The sequence below is a fragment of the Equus przewalskii genome, chromosome X, assembly GCF_037783145.1.
Source record: "Equus przewalskii isolate Varuska chromosome X, EquPr2, whole genome shotgun sequence".
Lineage (NCBI taxonomy): Eukaryota > Metazoa > Chordata > Mammalia > Perissodactyla > Equidae > Equus > Equus przewalskii.
The window spans coordinates 11,083,601-11,108,998 of NC_091863.1; the positions used below are offsets into that span (position 1 = coordinate 11,083,601).

Here is a 25,398-nt window from a genome sequence, read left to right on the forward strand (position 1 = left end):
TTCAGAGTAGATGGACCCATCCCGTAAATGTTTGGATTTCTAATATTCCTGTTTGTGGGATTTCTAATATTCCTGTTTGTCATTTACATGATTAATACACTGTTTTATTGATACAAATCTTTCATCCTTTTTTCCCTCTTTAGCTCAATCGTTTACTAGAAAGTAATAGGAAGCTTGAAGACCAAGTTCAGCGTTGTATCTGGTTCCAGCAGCTGATGCTTTCCTTAACAGTTATCTTGCTTGCTTTTGTCGCCTCTTTCTTTTATTTGTTGTACAGTTAAAGAAGTGGTGCTCGGTAGGAAACATGGCTCTTTCATTCGTTAGTTGGAAAAAGTAAGACCCAGAACTTCTCCACCGTGCTACTAAGAGTGTCACACATCTCTGCTTCCTAAAAGGAAATGTGCAATGGAAGAGATACATGTCTTGAAAATAAACTGTTAGAATAAGGAAACACTGAAGAAATTGATTATAAGAGACTATGGCTAGTTAGTAAAGTAAGAAAAGGCATATTTGTTGTGTAAACTAATAGTTTGGATATAATTTATTTTTTCCTTTTGAATTGAATACCTTTAAAGCTTAAGTTTTATTGTGTATAAACATTAGCTGAACTGAAAAGTATAAGTAACTTGCTTTGTTGCAGCCAAAAAATGTAATCTGCTTTTTTTATAACAGAATTATTATAGCTGAGCCAACTTATTAGCTTTTCTATACTATGTATATAGAACATGTATATTGAAAAAAACATACAGAGTAATTTCTGTAATAATGACTTTGTATTTTGGAGAATTACTTCCAGATGCTAGTTAATATTCTCTTGGAATGTAAAACTATTTAATGCCAAACCACCTTTAGCCTTTGTTTCTTATCTTTCTTCCTTAACAGCCTGCCTTTTATTAATCTCGGACTTTTTTATGAACACACTCATTTAGATAGAATTTGGGAAACTAAGTTTGGTTGGATTTTCTTTGAATTGTTAGTGATATCTAGAAGGAAAATCTCTTCAGTCCCAGTGTCCAGTCTTTTTTATGCAGGTTCATGTTGCCACTATGGCTGGACACTGACCCTTTTGCATCATTTATTGTAAAGGCCTGATCTTCCATTGCACCATCTTCACTTTCTTTTCTAAGTGAAAGGAGATAAAATTTTTTGAAAAGTTACTTTTTGAAATGCATAGCAGAATATTTCGTTTGTATTTCCATTCCTTGTTAAAATCAGCCATGAGAAGGAAATTTGACAAAAGACTGGAGTGTCAGTAAGGGTGGAAAAAAAAAGAAAAATTGAAACTCGTGTAACTCGTGTCAGTTCTCCATTCAGGAGTGAAAAATATAACTCATGATCAACTGTAAAACCTTCAGACCAGGGCTAAGGGACTTGCTTGATACTCTGCCCTTGTCACAGTAACACTGAGGATGATTCCTAAATTGAAACACTTTGCAGGAGCAGAGGCTAATGAAATTAGTTTGTTTTCTTCATTAATATGACCAGTTTCAGTCTGTGTTTGTTCACATGTAAATCTACTTTATATGCAAGGAAAAACAGTATGCCTGTAAAATAAATTTTGAGTTTTGATTGAGCCATGTTTGGAGATTTTTTTTATTCTGAGGTTCATTGTTGGCGGCTTTCATCTTGGGAAGTTGATTCCAAAATTGAGTTGTGAACAATGATATAATAGAGTCCCTTCAAAACTGGCATAGGAAATAAAACCTTAAAAGGACACTGGTCTGATACGTTGTCTTAATTTGGGTTTTTCTGTTTCAGTTTGCCAACTCCAGCCGTGAAAGTGACTGCAGTCCACCCTAAGTACTGTCCATAGTACCTCCCTGTGTGTGTGCACAGTGGTTTCCCCTTCTGTGTTAGATTCCTGGCTTTAATATAATCTAATCCCAAAGCATTTGTGTATGTTTTTTGTTCCTCGGCAAATAAATGAGGAAATAATTAGTCAAAATTGGAAATGTATTGTCCTAACAGTGTCCCTTTAATGTTTCATATGAAAATTATGTTGACTCACTAAAATGTTCTTCCCTAATCTCTGGCCAGTTGAATTTACTAACATTTCTTCTTAACATTTGTTTGTCTGTTAAATGTGACTAAGTGAAATTATTGAAAATTAACTATAAAATCAAAGGCATCTAAACTTTTGTACTTGTCTTGCTTAGTCACATGTATTTACATTTGACTTTATTCTGTCTTCATTTGATTTTATTTAATCACGTTTGTATGGTTATTATTTTTGGTACTTTATATTAATAATTTTATTTTTAATCATATCATTACCTGTTCATGACCAAATTACCAAGGACCAACATTTAGATTTAGATTGTTTTCACTTGGGAATGGAAATTAGTAGATTTCCCATGAAAACATTAATGAAATATCATTAGCTTGATCTGCAGGTAGCCTAAAAATGAAATTACTGGAAACCTAGCCTCAAATTTCATAGTAATACCATAACTGTTTTTATATCTTGCCACTAAGTTTGACTGAATTTAATAGCACTTTATTGTACAATTGCAAAGATATATTCCTAGAATTGTTGCCAGTGTAATTTCTCTAATGTTCTGGTGCTTTTCATATATTTTCAGTATTTTTATTACTATATTGGTATTTTCTTTGTATAAATTGATCAAAAGAACATGTTTTCTATTTTAATATGTTTTAGAAAAGTAATTACATTTATGAAATAAATATCATCAGGAAAAACCTCTGGTCTCTAATTGATAAAGCATCTTAAAATCAATGTTCAGGCTCACTCTGACCTTTTAAAGATCACATGAATTTCTTTTGGACCTGCTTTGCATTTTTATAAGGACAGTGCCGCAAGCTTCCAAAGATGCAATTGTGTTATCAGGTGAACCTGACCTTAGTGTGTCCCATTTCTCCTTGACCACCATCAGGGTCTGGCTGCTCTTCAGTGGAGCTCTCGGTCTTCCCCAGACTTAGCAGTGGACTTGCTGTCACAACTGGGGGCTCCATCATGGAACCTAACGCTAGAGCTGCTCCGTGTGCCCACGAAACCTAATACCCACACAGCTTCCTGCCTGACGAGAACCAGCAGGAAGCAGGATGACGAGAAGTCCTACCTGGCTGCCAGGCATATGGAAGGTAGTCCATGCTAGGAGGCACGGGAGCACAGGGTGTGGGTGTGGTTGGGGAGGGGTTCTGGGGATTGTCGGTGTGGTCCCCTCGCTACTGGAAGACACAACTCCCAAATGGCAGCTACCACTTCATAAAAACATAATGAAAAGGACAAGTCCATCTTCTAAACTGAAAAAGAGGTGGAGACACAAAACCATCAGAAATTCAAAACATAACTACAAAGACAGAACAGGAACCTGCCAAGAAGCACCACACCCTACCCAGGACTGTGAGGGCGTGGTCTCCTTTCCTAAAAGACAATTAATTTTCTGGGAAACAGCAGAGCTCCTGTGGGGTAATCTCCAGCCAGGAAAAGATGGGTTACTTTACATCAATCTTCAGTTCTGGCTCCCTGAATTTTCACCAGCAACTCGACATTTCCTGATATCAGAGCAACGTGGGCCCCACAAGCATAGGGCTCCCCTTCTCTCCCTGGCCCAAGAGGACAGAATGGAAGTCCTCTTCCATTCCACACAGAAGTTTCTCTCTTCCAACTGAGGCGGTAGTGGTTAGGAGTGAGGGCTCTGACATAACACTGCCTGGGTTCGAGTGCCCTCTCTGCCAGTTTCTACCTGCGTGACTTGGGGATCATAATCGACTTCTTTCAACCTCAGTTTCCTCATCCCTAAGTGAGTCTGATAATCACAGTACTACTTCACAAGGTTAGTCTGAGAGTGAGGAAGTGATGCATTTCAAGCAGCCCGGAGAGGCCGGCCTTGTTTCGCTGATGTTGCCTCTGCCGCCTGCCATTCCAGCTTCCTGGAACTCTTCACACTTGAGTTGATCTTCCTGAATATCCCACCTCATTCAAAGCCAAAGGTCAGTTCTCCAAACTTTTCCCTGCTTTGTACCCCTAGCCTTGCCTTCTTGGCACCTCACTCTTAATTCTGGTGCTCAGATCGGTGGATGCACCTAGAAGGCCAGTGATGCTCGGCTGCCTTGAATCTTGTGAAGGAGTATCCCTGCCAATCTGAGGAAGACTTGGCCAGATATTTCCTTCCATCGTTGCCCGCACACTCCTTCAAAACACAATATGCACACACATACACAGAGAATTAATCTTGCAATATTCCACCCATAAAAGTTTCCCGTTAAATTTGTAACAATTTGATAAAAATATGACATAGGATCTTTCACATATTCATAATAATTTTGTCCTTACATTGCATAAAATTACCTCCCTGTGATGTCCAAAGATTCTCTTCCCTACCCCACTCATGTCCCCTGCCATGCTAAGTAGGACTAATCACTTGACATGTTAAAGTATTTGAGACAATTGGTTCAACTGCCAAGAACACAGAGGAACATCTCCCTGGCCCGTAGGGGCAAGATATGTGCACATTTTCACATCTTCCTAGAGGGAGAATTTGAGTAGTGAGTGGTCCTTGAAATTCTACCAATTTGTTCATGCTCCTTTGACCTAAATGGTCTGGGAATACATCATAAGATCTTGTGTTTTACAGATAAGGAAACCGAGGACCCAAGACGTAATTCTCTTTCCCAAGGTCACATGGCTAGTTGGTTTCAGAGCCAAGAGCTGAACTAGTCTCCCAAGTCCAATGCTTTGTTACAACTACCCAGAACTGCCACATCTGAGTAATAGGTTAAAATGTTGAAAGGACAAGTCTGAGAGCTTTGCCTTCACTAAACAGCAGGAGAGGAAGAGAAGATAGAGTACTTAAGGAGAAGCAGAGGTGACAAAACACAATAGCACTCAAGACCTTTGGCTGGAAAAGTAAGTTTCTTGATATTCTAACATACAGACAGACCATACTTTGAGAAAGGATCGAAACGTAAGGGTTAATGTAGTGTTTATTTGATGGAGGGTTTTTGTGTGCGGCATCACCCTTCTGAGAGGTTTATCCACCACTGTGTAGAAGGGCATCTAATAGGGTATGTTGCCACTAGTTGTCTCTGCCATAGTCTAGTGACCTCAAGGAGTCATATGTTTAATAAAATCAGAGCATTTAAGTTTTCTATTGCCATGTAACAAACTACTACAAACTTAGCATCTTAACACAAATTATCTCAGTTTGTGTGGGTTGAACCCGGCACAGCGTAGCTGGGTTCTCTGCTCAAGATCCCACAAGACTAAAATCAAGCTGTCAGCCAATTGCATCCTCCCTGGAGGCTCAACTGGATAAAGATCCACTTCCAAGTGACCTCAGGTTGTTGGCAGAATTCCTTTCCTTGTGGCTATAGGACTGAGGTCCTCAATTTCTTGCTGGCCATTAGCTCTCAGCTCCTAGAGGTCACTCCTAGGTCTTTGCTATGTGGTCCCCTCCATAAGCAGTTCACAACATAGCTGTTCCCACTTCAAATCTTTCCTTTCAGAAAGGGCCCAGTTCTATTTAAGGGCTCACCTGATTAGGTCAGGCCCACCCAGGACAATCTCCCTTCTGATGAACTCAAAAGTAACTGATTAGGAACCTTAATTACATCTGCAAAATCCCTTCTGCTCTATAAGCTAACCTAAATCATATGAGTGCTGTGCCATCACATTCACTAGACCTGGCCCCCACTCAAAGGGAGAGGGTTATGTAGGGTATGTGTTAGGTAGGACCTGCAAACTCATCCAATCTGGTCCCCCCATTTTACAGACCAGGAAATAGAGGGTAGGAAAGCTGAACCCAACCTTACCCAGTCTAATTGACTGCTTTGAATTCACAGATGTCTTGCACATAGGAAATAGACTAGAACTTCTATGTTAGGCACCAAATTACAGGCATGGGGACAGTATGTCTCTATTCCAGTTGGCTTTCTCCAATCTCATAGCTTCAGCACACTCAAGTATTCAAACCTTTATAAATAAACTGTTAAGGAAAAGTATGTGGGGCCAGCCTGGTGGCACAGCGGTTAAGTTCGCACATTCTACTTTGGCAGCCCGGGGTTCACTGGTTCAGATCTCGGGTGCAGATCTACGCACTGCTTGCTTATCAAGCCATGCTGTGGCAGGCGTCCCACATATAAAACAGAGGAATATGGGCACGGATGTTAGCTCAGGGCCAATCTTCCTCAGCAAAAAGAGGAGGATTGGCGGCGGATGTTAGCTGGGGCTAATCTTCCTCAAAAAAAAAAAAAGGTATGTCACCAGTATTTTAAACACCTATTCAAACATAAAAAACATTCTAGAAACATTCTCACCATGAGTTCATGTGCTTGGACAAAGGGGACTTCCAGTAATTGTGTGCTTTTGTAAACAAAGCTCTAGTGAAAAACAGTTTAACTTTCCCTTTTCTTTCAGAATAATCCATTCACTTCAGTTAACTTAGTTTAATTGGACATAAATATGTTCTGTGAAGGTTGTTACATGAAAAGGTTAAAACTGTAAGAAAAGAAAGACTCCTTTTCTTACAGAACCTTGCGTCATGATTCGCAGCATTTATACTGTCCAGTTCACTTTGGATCAAATTCCAGTGCCTTCATTTCTATTATTCCAGAAAGTCCCCTGCACATTTTCAGGTCATTCTAGAGTTCTGCATGTATATATGCATTGAAAAATCTCTCTAGTTTTGGGAAGTAACCTAAAACTGTCCTGCATGGACTTGCTATTGCCCCACAAATTCAGACACTATTTCACCTTCTCCCTATGTATTTACATATTCTCATTTCTGACTGCACGAAACTTCAAAACTCCTAATATTATGCCTGTCCCCTTTTCTAGGATCTGGGACTATAGCAAACTAAGAGGTGAATCATTCCAATACTCCTCTCTTTTACTGCTCCCAGCCTTCACTCTAACACTTTCATACAGATTCACTCAGCTAAACGTATTATTTGCAGTTCAACTCGCCCTGAACTGCCTTTGCCCACTAACGTGTAAATGTGCTTGAGCAACTTGAGTCAAATATCAAATCGCTGTTCTCAGTCATAAAGGAAATGTCAAAAATGTGCTTTTGGGTACTTTTCCAATATTCTAACCCTGTGACTCCAGCTACTTCCTTTTATGGGGGTGGAGAGGCAGGAGTTTATTATTACAAGCAATAACAATAGTATGACACAGTCTAGCAAAATTTGGTAATTTTTTTTTAATGTGGCTGCACTGATAAGTTGCTAAAAAGGAAAGGTAAAAAGAAACTGATGTCAAAAGCAAAGCTTCCTTGCAAATCCAGTATTTACTGCTCTGGGATGTCTTAAACCGATTAAGATCTTAGTCATTGAAGGTGGAGGTATGTCTTATAGAGGAGTTATATTCTAAAGTCAGTGCTTAGGGCAGAATTGAGTATAGTCAGAATTTCCCTAGAAAATTCATTAGGAAAGTCTTGCAATAGAGATGGACATAGTAACCCATATCTTGGTGAATCCAAACCTTCTTTTTAACACCAGATAAAGTGTTTGGTTTGCTTTTATTTATCTTGGGGGGGCGGTTCATAGGATACAATAAATACATGTATTGTGTCTTTAAAACTAGAATCACCATCAGCAAGATTCTCTTAAGAGGCACAAGGGAATTGAGAATGAATGAGAAAAAGAAAAAGTTACATTTACCATTCTATACATATTGAGTGGAATAGACCCTCTTTACTCTAAGAGTTGAAGGCCAGATATAAGTGAGGTTGCTCACATAGTTAAGGCCAAAATCAGAACTGAAATCTGATCTTCCTCTTAGATAAACCTCTTTAGGAAGGCTTCTTACCACACCTCCACTTGCATCTAGCTCCCTGTCGTCTCACTCCATTCTAGTGTCTATTCCCATCACTCTAGCAAAACAGTACTTGCTAAGGTCCAGTAATGATTTCCTTGTCACTTTATCCAGTGGACTTGCTTCTACCCGAATCTGAAGTAAGTTCTTGCAGCAGCATTTGGCTATTCCAACCACAAGGTTTCTGAGGCAACTCCTGCTTTTCTTCTCTCACTGACACTCTTTAGTGTCCTCTACTGGCTCATCTTCCTCCACCAAGTCTTTAAGATGTTAAAGTTAGAACTGGGCTCTCTCCTTTCTTTCCTTGGGGGATCTCCTCTACACCCAGGGCTGCAATTAGCATCAGTCAGCTATTAACCGTTGGTTATTCTAACCAGAATTCCCATTCTAAGTCTAGATGTATATATCCACCATGAACTCAACAGTTCCAAGTGTCCATCACAAAATGTCAAAAACAACTCATGATCTACCACCAGACCTGGTCTTCCAGTCCCCATCTCAATGGATAGCACCATTCTCCATCCATTTACACCAGCTAGAAACCTGACCTTCATCCACAGCACCTCCCCTCTCCACTTCTCTCCCTCTCCGCTGCCACCTCCCTTCTTCAATCCACAGCATCTCTCACCTGGACTTCTGCAATAATCTCAGGCAGTGTCTGGGCATCCCCTTTGACTCTCTGCAATCTTTTCTCTATATTGCATTCAGGAATATTTAAGAACCATTGAAAATGTGCAACCTATCATATAACTCACCAGATTAAAACCTTCAAGTGGCTTCCATGGCTCTTAGCCCAAGATTAAATTCCCATAGGCCTACCAGCCCCTGAATGATCTGGCCCTTGCCTACCTTCCTGGCCTTATTTTCCCCCTCTCTCCCTCTTTATGATCTGGTCCCATCTCTCTACCTGGAATTCTCCTCCATCCCACCCTTCCACCTTCACCTCTTCATGGTGGCTCTCAGCTCATCATTCACTCAGGAAAGCTACCTCTCTGCCCACTCTTACTACTTTTATTCAACACAGTATTGGAAGCCCTAGCCAGAGCAATTAGGCAAGAAAAAGAAACAAAAGGCATCCAAATTGGAAAGGAATAGATAAAACTGTCACTATTTGCAGATATGATATTATATATAGAAAACCCTAAGGACTCCACAGAAAAACCCGTTAGAACTAATAAATGAATTCAGTAAAGTTGCAGGATACAAAATCAATGTATAAAAATCTATTGCATTTCTATACACTAATAACAAACTATCAGAAATAGAAATTAAGAAAACAATCCCATTTACAATTGCATCAAAAAGAATAAAATATCTAGGAATAAACTTAACCAAGGAGGTGAAAGACTTGTACACTGAAAACTGTAAGACATTAATGAAAGAAATTGAAGACACAAATAAATGGAAAGATATTCCATGCTCATGGATTCAAGAATTAATATTATTATAATGTCAATACTACTCAAAGCAATCTGCAGATTCAATGCAATCCCTATCAAAATTCCAATGATATTTTTCACAGAAATAGAACAAACAATCTTAAAATTTATATGGAACCACAAGACTCTGAATAGCCAAAGTAATCTTGCGAAAGAAGAACAAAGCTGGGGGCATCACGCTCCCTGGTTTCAAACTATGTTACAAAGCTACAGTAATCAAAACAGTATGGTATTGGCATAAAAAGAAGTGCATAGATCAATGGAACAGAATAGAGAGCCCAGAAATAAACCCACACATATATGGTCAATTAATTTACAACAAAGGAGCCGAGACTATACAATGGGAAATGGACAGTCTCTTCCATTAACAGTATTGGGAAAACTGGACAGCCACATGTAAAAGAATGAAACTGGACCACTATCTTACACCATTGACAAAAATTAACTCAAAATGGATTAAAGACTTGAACGTAAGACCTGAAACCATAAAACTCCTAGAAGAAAACGTAGGCAGTAAGCTCCTTGACGTTGGTCTTGGTGATGATTTTTTGGATCTAATGCCAAAAGCAAAGGCAACAAAGTAAAAATAAACAAATGGGACTACATCAAAGGAAAAAGCTTCTGCACAGCAAAGGAAACCATCAACAAAATGAACAGGCATCTATGGAATTGGAGAAAACATTTGCAAATCATATATCTGATAAGAGGCTAATATTCAAAATGTATAAAGAACTCATACGAGTCAATAGCAAAAAAACAATCCAATTAAAAAATGGGCAGAAGACCTGAATGGACATTTTTCCAAAGAAGACAGATGGCCAACAGGTACATGAAAATGTGCTCGACATCACTAATCATCAGCGAAATGTAAATCAAAACCACACTATCACCTCACACCTGTTAGGATGGCTATTATCAAAAAGACAAAAAATAACAAGCATTGGTGTGAGGAAGTGGAGAAAAGGGAACCCTTGCGCACTGTTGGTGAGAATGTAAATTGGTGCAGCCACAATGGAAAATGGTATGGATATTTCTCAAAAAAATTAAAAAAAGAATTACCATGTGATCCAGCAATTCCACTTCTGGGTATTTATCCAAAGAAAACAAAAACACTAACTCAAAAACATGTGTGTACCTCTACATTCAGTGCAGCATTATTTGCAATAGCCAAGATATGGAAACAACCTAAGTGTCCATCAATGGATTAATGGATAAAGAAAATGTGATAGATATATATATATATATATATATATATATATATATACACACACACACACATCACACACACATATATACACACATACATAAACACACACAACTGAATATTATTTGGCCATGAAAAAGAATGAAATCTTGCCATTTGCAACAACATGGATGGACCTTCAGGGCATTATTCTAAGTGAAATAAGTCAGACAGACAAAGACAAACATCATATGATCTCACTTAGACATGGAATCTAAAACACAAAAAAACAAACGAAAATGAGCTCATAGATACAAAGAATAGATTAGTAGTTTCCAGAGGCAGAGGGTGGGAGATGGGCAAAATGGACGAAGAGGGTCAAAAGGTATGAACTTCCAGTTATAAAATAGATAAGTCATGGGAATGTAATGTACAGCATGGCGACTATAGTTAATAATACTGCCCTGCGTATGTGAAAGTTGCTAAGAGAGTAGATCTTAAAATTTCTCATCACAAGAAAAAATTTTAGTAACTTATGAATGGTGACAGATGTTAGCTAGACTTATTGTGGTGATCATTTCTCAATATGGAAAAATATCGTATCATATCGTACACCTGAAACTAATATAATGTTATGTATCAATTATACCTCAGTAAAAAAGAAGTTCTCTCTCATCCCAAGGAAGGGGTCAGGTTCTGCTATTAGATGTCCCCATGATACCACCATGTTTTCTTCATAGCACTTATTACAGCTTATATTTAGATATTTGTGTGATTTGTATTAACGCCTTTCTCCCCATTAGATGAGAAACTTTACAAGGGAGGGGACGGTGTTCACCATCAAGTCCCCACACTCAGCATTTACCTGCCACATGGGTGGAGCCTAACTGATGAAGGAATTGATTCCTGGGATTTAAAAAATAGAAATTCTGAAGTTCTAGGCTAGCCTTCCCCTGCCTCATTTCTAGCTTTTTCCTCCATGTACATCAATCAATTAACATTTACCAAGCATAGCTTTAGGCAAAGCATATGACTTGGTGCTGTAGGAAAAATAGCAAGTAAGAAAGACACTAGCTGTTCTCAAAGAACCTAGAATAGCCGGTCTGCAACCCTGATGGGAATTGTAGGTGAGTAGGGCCATGGTCTTTCCAAGCCTCCCAAAGACATTCTTTCCATCATTGGTCATGGATTCACTAGAGCAGGATAGTGTGGAGGCTCACCCAAATGTTGAATGCGTGGGGGGTTCCCCTAGCTTTTCTTACTCTATTCACATCACATCAGAGACAACTATCATGCCAGAGCAGTTTCTCAAGTGCTGTTTTCTATCTCTATAGGCCTGCATTTCCCCCAAAGAGATCCCTTAGAACACTAATTCCATAGTTTGCTCTGGGCCAAAAGGCTTCCATTGTCATATAATTTTGAGAAATGCTGCATTAAACAAAATTAAAGTTTTCCCCCATAGAATTTCCCAGAATGTTTAGTGTGCTAATGTGCATGACAAATCTCCAAGAATATTATATATTTCCCAAATTTATAAAGCCATGGAATCCTCTTTTCAAGCAATATATTTTGGGACTAAGTATCCTGAGAACACACTTTGGAAAACATTTGTTTTAACACATGTCGAAGGAATCCTGTAAGCCCAAACCGCAACAGAAATTTAAGTCAGAACAGAAGGTGATACTTCAAAGTTAAAATGCCATGACATTGGTAAATAAAGGAGGGGAGATTCACTGATAAATCCCAGTATAGATCTTTATATTCTCATTTTCTAAACTCCTTTTGTAAAATTAATTGAATACGGCAGAGTGTATTTTAACTAAAAACTGCCTGCAACCTCAAAGACTTTTCTGTGGATTTGCATTTCCAGATCCAACCTATTTTATCCCCTACGGTAGTTTATATTTTCGTTATGGCCAGATTGCATATATCTGACTCTCCCTTCCTTCTTATCCCTATCTGGACCAATATTTGTCTGTTATCTTTGTGCGGATCAGTTAAATATGTGATATATGTTTGCAACTCATAAGATGGAAGCTCATTATGAGAGCCAGCCATTATTGCTCTCTGCTCAGGAGGATTTCAGCTAACTCACCCAGGGCTTTGGGCCTGAAGTCATGGCCCAGAGGCAGTTATTACCTCCAGGAAACACACCTACCTTTGTTGGCTTTCCTTCACTAAGGGCAAATCCAAGTAGACGTCAAGGGCATCATGAGAATCCTAACTTAGGGGACTTCTTTATAGACACTAAATGTAAGTATGTTTAAAGTTAATGGCATTTTCTAAGAATTGGCATTCTTGGATATGACAGCATATTATCCTTTCATCTTAGCCTACCTCTCTCTCTGTGTTAATGGCCTTTCCTTTTTGAGTCTTCTTTTCCATCTTGAGGTTTCTCTGAAGACAGAAATTCCGCTGAGTACTTCACTTATGCCAGGAGTATTTTCTTCTTCATTTACATCTTTGAATTTCAGTGGTCTGGCACTGATCTTTGGCTACTTGTACCTATTAACCCTTCCACTTCATGGCTTAAAATCAATATACATTTTTATCAAAGGTTCAGGGGGAAGAAAATCTGCTCTGTGAGCCACCTATGTATAAATGCATTCTATTTACCCCAAGTACATCTTTTGATACATATTGAATATAATGTTCTTTGACTTAATTGTAGGCGAAATTTCCACGTTCCTTTTCTTGCCCACAGGACTCATTATTCAATATTGTATTTTCCTGCCTTCCAGTAAACGGCATGCATAATAGTACTAGACTGTTTACCCAGTAGTCCCTAAACAAACATGCCCTGAATCAAATGAACTGAAAGTTCAACTTTTTATGGTTTCAGAAAGGTACAAGTGATAGAAATCTTCTTTGTTGCCCCTTAGCAATAAGCATGAAAAAGCCAATCAATTATGATGGAGATATAGAGGCAACAAAGAAAATATCACTTCTGAAGTAGAACCTGGTAACTTTAGAGAGAGATCAATAAGGAGTCTTTGGACCCTTTCAAAAGGTTTGTTTGAAGGAATCAGGAATCAACGAAAAAGCAGCCAGAATCTGACTAAGAAAGACTGGGGCAGGGCGGGAGAGTCTGCCCTAACGAGCACCTAGGTCATGTGATGCTACAGTGCCTGGAACACACTTTAACAAGGATTTAGAAATGTTAGAAAGAGCATTTCAGGGCCCGCGCCAGATCTGCTGCATCAGAAGCTGCATGTAGACAAGATACCAGGTCCCCAGGTGGCTCATATGCACATTGAAGTTTGAAAAGCACTGATCTAAAGGACTCCTACCTTTTACTCCAAACTCCTTTTTCCTAAGGGTCTTTCCATTTTATTCGACTATTCATCATCCCTTTGGCTGCAACAGTTGTGGGTAGAAGCTGTTATGATCTTTTGTAGATTTTGCAAGCTAAATAGTTTGTGTCCATTATAAGTGGGTTATGTTATATAAGTGTGTGTATTCTTTAAAATGAATTAAACGTTCATTGAGTGTTCTCTAGGTGCTGTGTACTGTGCTGGGCATAGTGTTACAAACAGGAATAAGATGTGGTCTCTATCCTCCTGGAATTACAGCCTTAGGGCAGGGTGGCCCTGGCCCAGATTTAACATATGGGGCATCAATTTCACAGAAGGAGCTATTTTTGTCTTGAAACTTCTTTTTTCACTCTGATAATTAAAAGGATGACAATGACATTTTTCACCTAGCCACACCCCAGAAATCCATAGATTCCAGATGCATTTACCATGAGTAATCCTATACAAACCTGGTATATCCTGACAAAAACATTCCATAGATAAGGACTCCCCATTGGCAAATACCACAGGAAGTCCAACTAGCAAATACACAAAATTTCCTCAGGTCATTTCTCCCTGGTGTGTCCCCAGGGTGGGAAAAGCTGGATTGCAGATCAGCTATTAACGCTTTCCTTCCCACTTGTGTAGATGTGTCATGCTGGGAGCGAGCTGATGAAATGTACTGTTTAGAGGGTGGGCTTTTCAGAAGCAGAAGGACAGGAGAGACCAACTTCAAAGAGGCTTATGTGGAAAATAGCTGATCCTAGTCTAACAAAACTCATCCTGGAAATGCAGCATCTGAAGCAGGGTAGGCACTCAATAAATATTTGTTGAATGAATGAAAATGCAAATCTGCCTTAGGGCAAACAGCTTAGAACACTAACCATAACACATCCCTGCACTGGTCTTGAGGACATTAATGATTAACCCGCCTCCACACTGGTGGGAGCATACCCCTGTGCAGGGTTCATCTTGCACTGTTAAAAATGTAGGATGTGCCCTGACTTCTATTTGGCAGGATCCAATTGTTAGAACTGCTGGTGTGACCATTAGTAGTAAATAGCTCTATGTTTATTCTCATTTCAAAAATCACTTTGATATTTAGCTTTGCAAAAGCGAATTCAGATGTTTAATGCTCCACTGAGAATTAATGGATTGGTTTAATGTTCGAAACCCATTAGCAAAACAGAGCTTATTCTGGGGACCAATTATTCAAAATTCTGAGGCTCTTCAGGGCACATATAAGAGACACCTCAACAGGTGCTGTTTACAACTTTCTAGCACATAAAATGGTCCTTGGAAACAGAAAATACTACCCAACTGCCTCTTGGCAATCACTTCTGTTAAGCGTATTTCATTTGGGTGCTAATTAAATGGATTTTGCTTTGCTGGATCTGTGAAGCCACTCCATTTCTTCTTTAGCTCCTATAGATAAAACATAACTCTCCTAAATTGTCTCTTTTTATTTTCTTTCTATTAAAAAAGGATTCCTGAAACTAGGACTAGCTACCAAGTATTCTCAGGATGGAAGAGAAGAGCAGGACTTCTAGATTATGATTAGGCCCAAAGAAATGTCACTGGACAGCAGATGGGGAAAGAAGAGTTGTTTTGTGTAGTATAGCAACCCTGCCTGACACTCATAAGACGAGAGTAAAAGGGCAAGTTTGCATCTACAAATATGTTCTACAAAGAGCCGTTGAACAAAGGCAGCAATGCTCTGGCTTTGCTGCCAGCACAAAGATTAGATTCCTTCTTCCCAAATGAGGAAAGTGCTGGATTGTGCTGGAAAGAGCTCTTAGCTCAAAAAGCCCTTTAAATAGATGGTGAGATGTTCAGGATGTTATGTCAGGGATTTCTCTCTCCAGGTAAGGAAATACAGGACCTTTGAAATTCACATGTGTCTGAGTAAATCTAGGCACCTCCCATAAATCATCAGAATGGTTTTGAATTGTTAAAAATAAGACAACAGGCCCAAAATGGAGTCACTTATGCCAAGCTCCACATTACCAAACCAAGAATTAATTACAGTTTCGGCTCTCCCGGAAATGGAATCTTAAACCAGTGTTAAAAAAGAAACAACAGGCCCCAAATGGAGTCACTTGTGCTAAACCCCACATCAATAAACCAAGACTTAACACCTAACCTAATCAAAGCTTCAGCCTCTCCCAGGAATGTGACCTTTAACAAGTCAATCTGGAATTACCTGGTCAGGTCCAGTGAGGTAATATTCCTGATAGACCCCTGCCTTACCCCAAAGGAAGGTGACCTTGCCTGAAACAATCCACTCTTGACTAGAAACTTTCTTTTTCCACTCGCTTCTACCTAAAAAAGCCTTCCACTTTGTACCACTCCTTGTGTCACTGACTAATTGCCCCAAGGAACTCAAGGGCAGTTTCAGAAGCATTTAACTGTTTATCTAAATTGTTTTTTCTTTTTTGTTATGTTAAGAGATGCGACCACCAACCACCCTGAACCAGTCCAAACCTCACCACAAGAGCAATGCCTGCATAGATGGGCCAAAAAGTGCCCAAGAATGACCTTTGCCTCATTTCAGCACTAAGATCACTGCCCCAGGAGAAGCTTAGGCCTTATTACTATAACATGCAATGTATGTGGAAGCATGTCTTCCAACTGAGCCTGCACAAGCGAATACTCACCTTTCTCTTTTGAATATTCATTCCCCATCCAAAATAAAAGACCCCTGCTGTCCCATGCTTGGGGACCCATGGCTTTGGGAAATAATTTCACTGCAGGCTCCTTATTTGCAGCAAATAAACTTTACTTTGTATGACAACTACTTCTGGCGAAGGCCCTAGTTTCAACTCATCAAGAAGCAGACCCATTTTGGTTCAGTAACACTTGAAGCTCCTTTTTATTTGCTAGATGGGAGGCTGCTCAATTTATGAATTGTTGAATAAAGCCAATTTGATCTTTAAATTTACTCAGCTGATTTTTGTTTTTAACTCCAGTCAGTCAGGAATTGCCTGATCAGCACTACTTAGGTAACCTGCCTGATAGAGCCCTGCCATCCCCCAAAGGAAAATGACTTTGCAATACTCAACCCACTTTTTTGCCTAGTATAACTTCCATGTTCCCATTCCCTTATGCCTATAAAAGTCTTTCATTTTGTACAGCTCCTTGGAGTTCCCTTCTATCTGCTAGATTGGATGCTGCCCAATCCATGAATCATTGAATAAAGCCAATAAGTTCTTTAAAATTTACTCAGTTGAATTTTGGGGTTTTTGAATTTTTTATTATTTTTTATTGAGGTTATGATACTTTACAACATTGTGAAATTTCAGTTGTACATTATTATTTGTCAGTCATCTTATAGGTGCACCCCTTCAGCCTTTGTGCCCCACCCTCACCCCCCTTCCCCCTGGTAACCACAATCTGTTCTCTTTGTCAATGTGTGTGTTTATCTTCCACATATGGGTAGAATCATCCAGAGTTTGTCTTTCTCTATCTGGCTTATTTTGCTTAACATAATACCCTCAAGGTCCATCCATGTTGTTGTGAGTGGGACGATTTTATTTTTTATGGCTAAGTAGTATTCCATTGTGTATATATACACACAATATCTTCTTTATTGAGTCATCAGTCCATGGCCACTTAGGTTGCTTCCACATCTTGGCTATTGTGAATAATGCTGCAATGAACATAGGGGTGCACGAGTCTCTTCAAATTGCTGATTTTAAGTTCTTTGGATAGATACTCAGTAGTTGGATGGCTGGGTCATATGGTATTTCTATTTTTAATTTTTTGAGAAATCTCCATACTCCATACTGTTTTCCATAGTGGCTGCACCAGTTTGTGTTTCCACCAGCAATGTATGAGGGTTTTCCTTTTTCTTCACAACCTCTCCAACATTTGCTATTTTTTGTCTTAGTGATTATAGCCATTCTAACCGGTGTATGGTGATATCTTAATGTAGTTTTGATTTGCATTTCCCTCACGATCAGTGATGATGAGCATCTTTTCCTGTGACTATTGGCCATCTGTATATGTTCTTTGGAGAAATGTCTGTTCATATCTCCTGTCCATTTTTTGATTGGGTTGTTTGATTCTTTTTGTTGAGTTGTGTGAGTTCTTTACATATTATGGAGATTAACCCTTTGTTGGATATATGATTTTCAAATAATTTTTTCCCAGTTCGTGGGTTGTCTTTTCATTTCGATCCTGTTTTCCCTTACCTTGTAGAAGCTCTTTAGTCTGATGAAGTCCCACTTGTTTATTCCTTCTGTTGTTTCCCTTGTCTGAGAAGACATGGTGTCCAAAAAGATTCAAGACTGATGTCAAGGAGTGTACTGCCTATATTTTCTTCTAGAAGTCTTATGGTTTCAGGTCTTACCTTTAAGTCTTTGATCCATTTTGAGTTAATTTTTGTGAATGGTGTAAGAGAATGGTCTATTTTCATTCTTTTACATGTGGCTGTCCAGTTTTTCCAACACCATTTGTTGAAAAGACCTTCTTTTCTCCATTGTATGTTCTTAGTTCCTTTGTTGAAGATTAGCTGTCCATAATGTGTGGTTTTATTTCTGGGCTTTCAATTCTGTTCCATTGATCTGTGTGCCTGGTTTTGTACCTGTACCATGCTGTTTTGATTACTATAGCTTTGTAGTGTATTTTGAAGTCAGGGATTGTGATGCCTCCAGCTTTGTGATTTTTTCTCAGGATTGCTTTAGCTATAAGGGGTCTTTTGTTGCCCCATATGAATTTTAGGATTCTTTGTTTTACTTCTGTGAAGAATGTCATCGGGATTCTGATTGGGATCACATTGAATCTGTAGATTGCTTTAGGTAGGATGGACATTTTAACTATATTTATTCTTCCAATCCATGTGCATGGAATGTCTTTCCATCTCTGTATGCTGTCATCAATTTCAGGAAAGTCTTATAGTTTTCATTATATAAGTCTTTCACTTCCTTTATTAAATTTATTCCAAGATATTTTATTCTTTTTGTTTGAATTGTGAATGGGATTGTGTTCTTGAGTTCTTTTTCTGTTAGTTCATTGTTAGAGTATAGAAATGAAACTGATTTATGTAAGTTGATGTTGTACCCTGCAACTTTGCTGTAATTGTTGATTGCTTCTAGTAGCTTTCTGATGGATTTTTTAGGGTTTTCTATACAGAAGATCATGTCATCTGCAAACAGCGGGAGTTTCACTTCATTGTCTATTTGGACTCTTTTTGTTTCTTTTTCTTGTGTAACTGCTCTAGCCAAAACCTCCAGTACTATGCTGAATAAGAGTGGGGAGAGTGGGCACCCTTGCCTTGTTCCTGTTCTCAGAGGGGTGGCTTTCAGTTTTTCCCCATTGAGTATGATGTCGGCTGTGGGTATGTCATATATGGCCTTTATTATGTTGAGGTACTTTCCTTCTATACACATTTTGCTGAGAGTTTTTATCATAAATGGATGTTGGATCTTGTCAAATGTTTTCTCTGCGTCTATTGAGATGATCATGTGGTTTTTGTTCCTCATTTTGTTAATGTGGAGTATCACATTGATAGACTTGTGGATGTTGAACCATCCCCATGTCCCTGGTATAAATCCCACTTGATCATGGTGTATGATCTTTTTAATGTATTGCTTTATTTAGTTTGCCCATATTTTGTTGAGGATTTTTGCATCTATGTTCATCAGTGATGTTGACTTGTAATTTTCCTTCCTTGTATTATCCTTGTCTAGTTTTGGTAGCAGGGTGGTGTTGGCCTCATTGAATGTGTTAGGAAGTGCTCCATCATCCTCAATTTTCTGGAATAGTTTGAGAAGGATTGGTAATAAATCTTCCTTGAATGTTTGGTAGAATTCTCCAGAGAAGCCATCTGGTCCTGGACTTTTATTTTTGGGGAGATTTTTGATTACTGTTTTAATCTCTTTACTTGTGATTGGTCTATTCAGATTTTCTATTTCTTCTTGATTGTTTGGGAGGTTGTAAGAGCCTAAGAATTTATCCATTTCTTCTAGGTTGTCCAATTTGTTGGAATATAGTTTTTCATAGTATTATAATTTTTTTTATTTCTGTGGTATCATTGTAATTTCTCCTCTTTCATTTCTGATTTTATTTATTTGAGTCTTCTCTCTTCTTTTCTTATTGAGTCTGGCTAAGGTTTTGTGAATTTTGTTTATTTTCTCAAAGAACTAGCTCTTTATTTCATTGATCCTTTCTACTCTCTTTTTTTGTTTCAATTTCATTTATTTCTACTCTAATTTTTATTCTTTCCCTCCTTCTACTGACTGTGGGCTTTGTTTGTTCTTCTTTTTCTAATTCTGTTAGGTGTACTTTGAGATTGCTCATTTGAAATTTTTCTTGTTAGTTGAGGTGAGCCTGTATGGCGATGAATTTCCCTCTTAAGACCACTTTGGCTGCATCCCAAATGAGTTGGTATGGTGTGTTTTCATTTTCATTTGTCTCCAGATAATATTTGATTTCTCCTTTGATTTCTTCAATGATCCATTGGTCATTCAGTAGCATGTTATTTAATCTCCACATCTTTGCCCCTTTCCCAGCTTTTTTCTTGTAATTGATTTCTAGTTTCATGGCATTATGGTCAGAAAAGATGCTTGATATTCTTTCAATCCTCTTAAATTTATTGAGGCTTGCTTTGTTTCCCCATATATGGCCTATCCTTGAGAATGTCCCATGTGCACTTGAGAAGAATGTGTAACCTGCTGGTCTTGGATGCAGTGTTCTATGTATATCTATTAAGTCCATCTGGTCTAGTTTTTCATTTACTTCTACAATTTCCTTGTTGACTTTCCATCTGGGTGATCTATCCATTGGTGTTAGGGGGGTGTTGAGGTCCCCTACTATTATTGTATTGTTGCTCATATCTCCTTTTAGTTTTGTTAATAGTTGCTTTACATACTTTGGTGCTCCTGTGTTGGGTGCATAGATTTTTATAAGTATTATGTTTTCTGGGTGGAGTGTCCCTTTCATCATTATATACTGCCCATCTTTGACTCTCTTTACCTGTTTTGTCTTGAAGTCTACTTTGTCTGATACAAATATGGTGACATCTGCTTTCTTTAGTTCACTATTAGCTTGGAATATCATTTTCCATCCCTTCACTCTGAGTCTGTGTTTGTCTTTGGGGCTGAGGTGTGTTTCCTGGAGGCAGCATGTTGTTGGGTCTTTTTTTTTTTTAATCCATCCTGCCACTCTGTGTCTTTTGATTGGAGAATTCAATCCATTTACATTTAGAGTGATTATTGAAATGTGGGGGCTGAATGCTGCCATTTTATCATTCATTTTCTGATTCCCCTGCATTTCCTTTGTCTCTCGATCCGTGTATTTCAGACTACCAATTCAGTTAGGTAGTTTTCTATGCTGGTTTTCTTAGTTTTCTCCTTATTTGTAATTTATGTCTCTGTTCTAATTACTTGCTTAGTTGTTACCATGTGGTTTGTATAAAACATCTCATAGATGAGATAGTCCATTTTATTTTTTTTAAAAGATTGGCACCTAAGCTAACAACTGTTGCCAATTTTCTCTTTTTTTCCTTCTTCTCCCCAAAGCCCCCCAGTAGATAGTTGTATATTCTAGTTGTGAGTGCCTCCAGTTGTGCTATGTGGGACACTGCCTCAGCATGGCCTGATGAACGGTGCCTTGTCCACACCTGGGATCTGAGCTGGTGAAAGCCCTGGCCACCACGGTGGGGTGCATGAACTTAACCACTTGGCCATGGGGCTGGCCCCAGATTGTCCATTTTCTGATAGCCTCTTATTTCCTTAGACTAAGCTGGTTCCATCCCTTGCCTTTTCCCCTTCTAAGTTGTTATCGTCGCATCTTTTTCTTCTTGGGTTTTGAGTTTGTGGTTAAAATGACAAGATTATATTTATTCTTGGTGTTTTCCTTCCCTTTATCTTTAATGTTATACCTAAGTATTTGCTCACCTGTTCTGGTGGAGATCTGCAGTTTTCTGATTTTGTCTTTCTACTTATTTCCTTGCTAAGAGTTTTGTAACCCCTTTCCTTTCCTTTATTTTTTCAGCTCTGAGGGCCTTCCTAAGGATTTCTTGTAGCTGGGTCCTTGTGGCAATGAACTCCCTTAACTTTTGTTTATCTGGGAAAGTTTTTATTTCTCCATCATATTTGAAGGATATTTTTGCTGGATAGAGTACTCTTGGCTGAAAGTTTTGTCTTTCGGTATTTTGAATGTATCATTCCACTGTCTCCTAGCCTGTAAGTTTTCTGCTGAGAAATCTGCTGACAACCTGATAGGGGTTCCTTTGTAGGTTATTTTATTCTGCCTTGCTTCCCTTAATATTTTTTCCTTGTCATTTACTTTTGCCAGCTTTACTACTATATTCCTTGGACTTAGTCTTTTTACATAGATAATGTTTGAAGATCTATTGGCTTCTGTCACATGGATTTCCAGCTCCCTCCCCAGGTTTGGGAAGTTCTCAGCTATTATTTATTTGAACAAGCTTTCTGCTCCATTCTCCTTCTCTTCTCCTTCTGGGATACCTATAATCCTTATGTTGCATTTCCTAATTGAGTCAGATATTTCTTGGAGAGTTTCTTCATTTCTTTTTAGTCTTAGTACTCTCTCCTCCTCCAGCTGAAGCATTTCTATATTCCTACCCTCCAGACTGCTAATTTTGTCCTCCATATTATCAGCCCTACTGTTCAGGGAGTCCAGAGTTTTCTTACTCTCATCCATTGTGTTTTTCATCTCCAACATTTCTGATTGGTTCTTCTTTACAGTATCAAGCTCTTTTGTGATGTAGCACCTGAACTCGTTGTCTATCTGTGTTCTCTTTTAACTCACTGAGTTTTTTAATGAAAGCTATTTTGAATTCTTTGTCATTTAGGTTATAGACTTCTGTGTCTTTGGGATTGTTCTCTGGGTACTTGTCATTTCTCTTCTGTTCTAGAGATTCAATATATTTTTTCATACTGCTTGATGGTGTGGACTTGTGCCTCTGCATAGAGATAGAGTTTGGTTACTGCTTCCACTTGCTGCCACAGAGGGGAGGGGGCAGGAGCTGTGTAATCTGCACCTACCAGGATCCCTGTCAGCTGTTTCTGACTGAGCCTGGGACAGTCCTTGGGATTGCAGTGGCCCTGTGGGGTCTCCTGTCAACTGTGGGACCAATCACACAGGGGCTTTGGGTTGCTGCTGCCTGCTCCCACAGACCCACCTAGACACACTTCCTCCCTAGGGACTGCAGTGGTGTTACAGGCTTTCAAGGCAGAAGGGAGCTGGTTCACCCAGATTTGCAGCTCCACCGCCATCTGGTCCCACTGGATCTCACTTGTCCCCTCAGGGCTGCAGCAGAGCTATGGGCATTTAATGCAGCCAGCAGTTAGCTTGCCCAGCTGCACCATGTCTGCTCCTAGGTTGCCCAGCCTTTGTGCTTGCTGGGCCAGGCCTCTCCACTAGGGCTGAGCCAAGACTCTCCCTGGGGCCACTGTGAGACCATGGATTTACCCACTGGACAAAGGAGCTATCACACTGGGGCTCTGGATTGTCACTGCCCACTCAGGCACTCCCGCTGGATCTCACATGCTCCCTTGGGGCCACAGCAAAGCTATGAGTGCTTAATGTAGCCAGTGGTTAGCTCGTCTAGCCATGCCATGTCTTCTTCTAGGTTACCCAGCCTTTTTGTATGGTGGGTGGGGCCTCCCTACAGAGTCTGAGCTCGAGTTACTCCCTGGGGATGCAATGGGACTGTGGATTTTCCCACTGGTCCAAAGAGCAATCACAGGGGGCTTAGGGCTGTAGTCACCTGTTTCCACAGTTGTGCCAATATGCATGCCCACCCTCAGGGCTGTGGCATTGGCCCACCCTATGGGCGCTTCAGCCAGGAGAGAGTTGTTCATGGGTACTGTGCTGTCTGGGGGCCAGAGAGTTCTCATCTGTCTCCACTTCCTCCCTGGGGGTAGTCCATCCACCTTCCGATGTATAGCAGTGCAGGTCTCTCAGGCATCCTGAGGTGCTGTGTGGGTATCCTCCATTGATCAATGAACGTCCATTTAGTTGTAGTCGAAGGAGGAGAGACAAAGACAACTGCTCACTCTGCCATGTTGCTGACGTCACTCTGAATTTTGTTTTTTAACAGAACCCAAAATGATACAAAGATCATATACTGACAAAAAATATATGCTATATTTAAGTGAAAAAAGCAGTATATATAACTATATGGAAAATACAATTTAAAAGAGACTGTTTATTCTTTCAGGGAGAGGGCAATGAAAAGAGAATACACTGAATTAACAGCAATTGTATCTAATGGTAGAGTATGGATCTTTTTCCACTTTTTTCTCTTTTCCTATTTTTTTGAAGTGAGCTTATGATATCCCTAAAATTTTTTATAATTAAAAGTTTTAATAAAGATACAAAACAAAATAAGAACAAATTGTGACTTATGTTAGTTACATAATTTTTTCCCTGAGCTTTAAAAATGTTTTTTAACCACCAAACATCAAAAACCAAAATTAAAAAGAACTGACACTGGGTATTAACAAGTAGCACATATACACTTCTAGCACAGGGTCTGACATGTCGCAGACACTCCATGTTTCCATGTTCATTCTCTTCCCTTTTTAAACAGACACTAGTCCCCCATCACTTTTTATTCATCAAAGCCATGATCTCAAGACCTGAATTATTTTTTCTGGTTCTTTAGTGAATGGACTATAAATAATGATAAACGTGAAGTTCTCTTGCATTTGCTAGGCAATGATAAGGGCACTGCTTAGAATTTCAGGAGTATTCTGCCTACCTCAGCCAGGGCTCCACTCTACCTCTAATTCCCTAGATCCAACAATTGCCCACCCTCTCTACCCCTTCAATATCTCCTGAAAGTGTCTGTTCCCTCCAATCCTATTTGCTGCTCCTCTAGAGCAGGAGTCAGCAAAGTTTTTCTGTCAAGGGTCAGACAGTAAATATTTTAGGGTTTGCAAGTCCAGATGGTCTCTGTCAAAACTACTGAACTCTGCTGTCATAGAGAGAAAGCAGCCAAAGGAGGACAGAATATGACACCCCAAAGTGTGTCTCTTTGGCATGAACATTATTTTGAGCTGATTATTTTTGAGGAACAGCAGACACAGGAGAAACTCTGGAAGCAGATAAGTTACCCTTTTGTAAAGGGGATTTACATTTATAAAGGAAATCTCGATTTGTAAGTGTCTCCCTCTCTGTACCTGGAAGAGGAGGAAGACTCTAAATCTCTAGAAACTCTTATCAACCACTTAAATCTACATAAAAAACCTGATCTTTGTATCCCCTGTTTCTTTTCCTGGTCACCTCCCATAACTGTCTCCCTCCCCCTGCAACATCTTTTTTTTGTCTTTAGCTGGAGATGGTATTTAAAATGGTGACTTGGGCCATTTGGGGGAGTTACTAAGTTTTCCTGGGTCTCTCCCATGTATACAGGAGGTATACATGTTATTAAACTTCTATTTGTTTTTCTCCTGTTAATCTGTCTTCGATTACAGAGTTCTCAGCAAAGATCTCAGAAGGGTAGAGGAAAAATGATTTTCCCTCTTTGACACAGCCATAGACAATATCTAAGTGTGTGGCCTCACTATGTTTTAATAAAACTTTATTTACATAAACAAGTGGTAAGCCAGATTTAGCGTATGGTCTGTAGTTTGCCAATCTCTGCCCTTGTGTATTCCACTGCCTCATTATTGGTCCATCTGAAACTGGCAAACAATTAGCCATTGAAGATTAAGTAGCTAGGAACTAAATTTT

General features: G+C 39.3%; 1 protein-coding gene and 1 long non-coding RNA gene across 4 annotated transcripts in view; both read left to right on the top strand.

Annotated features, from left to right (window-relative positions):
• The window catches only part of MOSPD2 (motile sperm domain containing 2), a 60,329-nt gene extending 57,629 nt beyond the window's left edge, over nucleotides 1–2,700 (top strand). For 2 of the 3 annotated variants that reach the window (XM_070603735.1, XM_070603737.1), the window contains one exon: nucleotides 144–2,700. In XM_070603735.1, the coding sequence (XP_070459836.1) occupies nucleotides 144–281 (138 nt within the window). In that variant the 3' untranslated portion in view covers nucleotides 282–2,700. The remainder of the gene's footprint in view (nucleotides 1–143) is intronic. The other variant, XM_070603736.1, reaches the window with a different exon arrangement.
• A 194-nt stretch (nucleotides 2,701–2,894) lies between these two features.
• Nucleotides 2,895–25,398, top strand: part of LOC139080932 (uncharacterized) — a 42,761-nt gene continuing 20,257 nt past the window's right edge. The window contains exon 1 of the long non-coding RNA XR_011535802.1: nucleotides 2,895–3,102. This is a non-coding gene — a long non-coding RNA (uncharacterized lncRNA). The remainder of the gene's footprint in view (nucleotides 3,103–25,398) is intronic.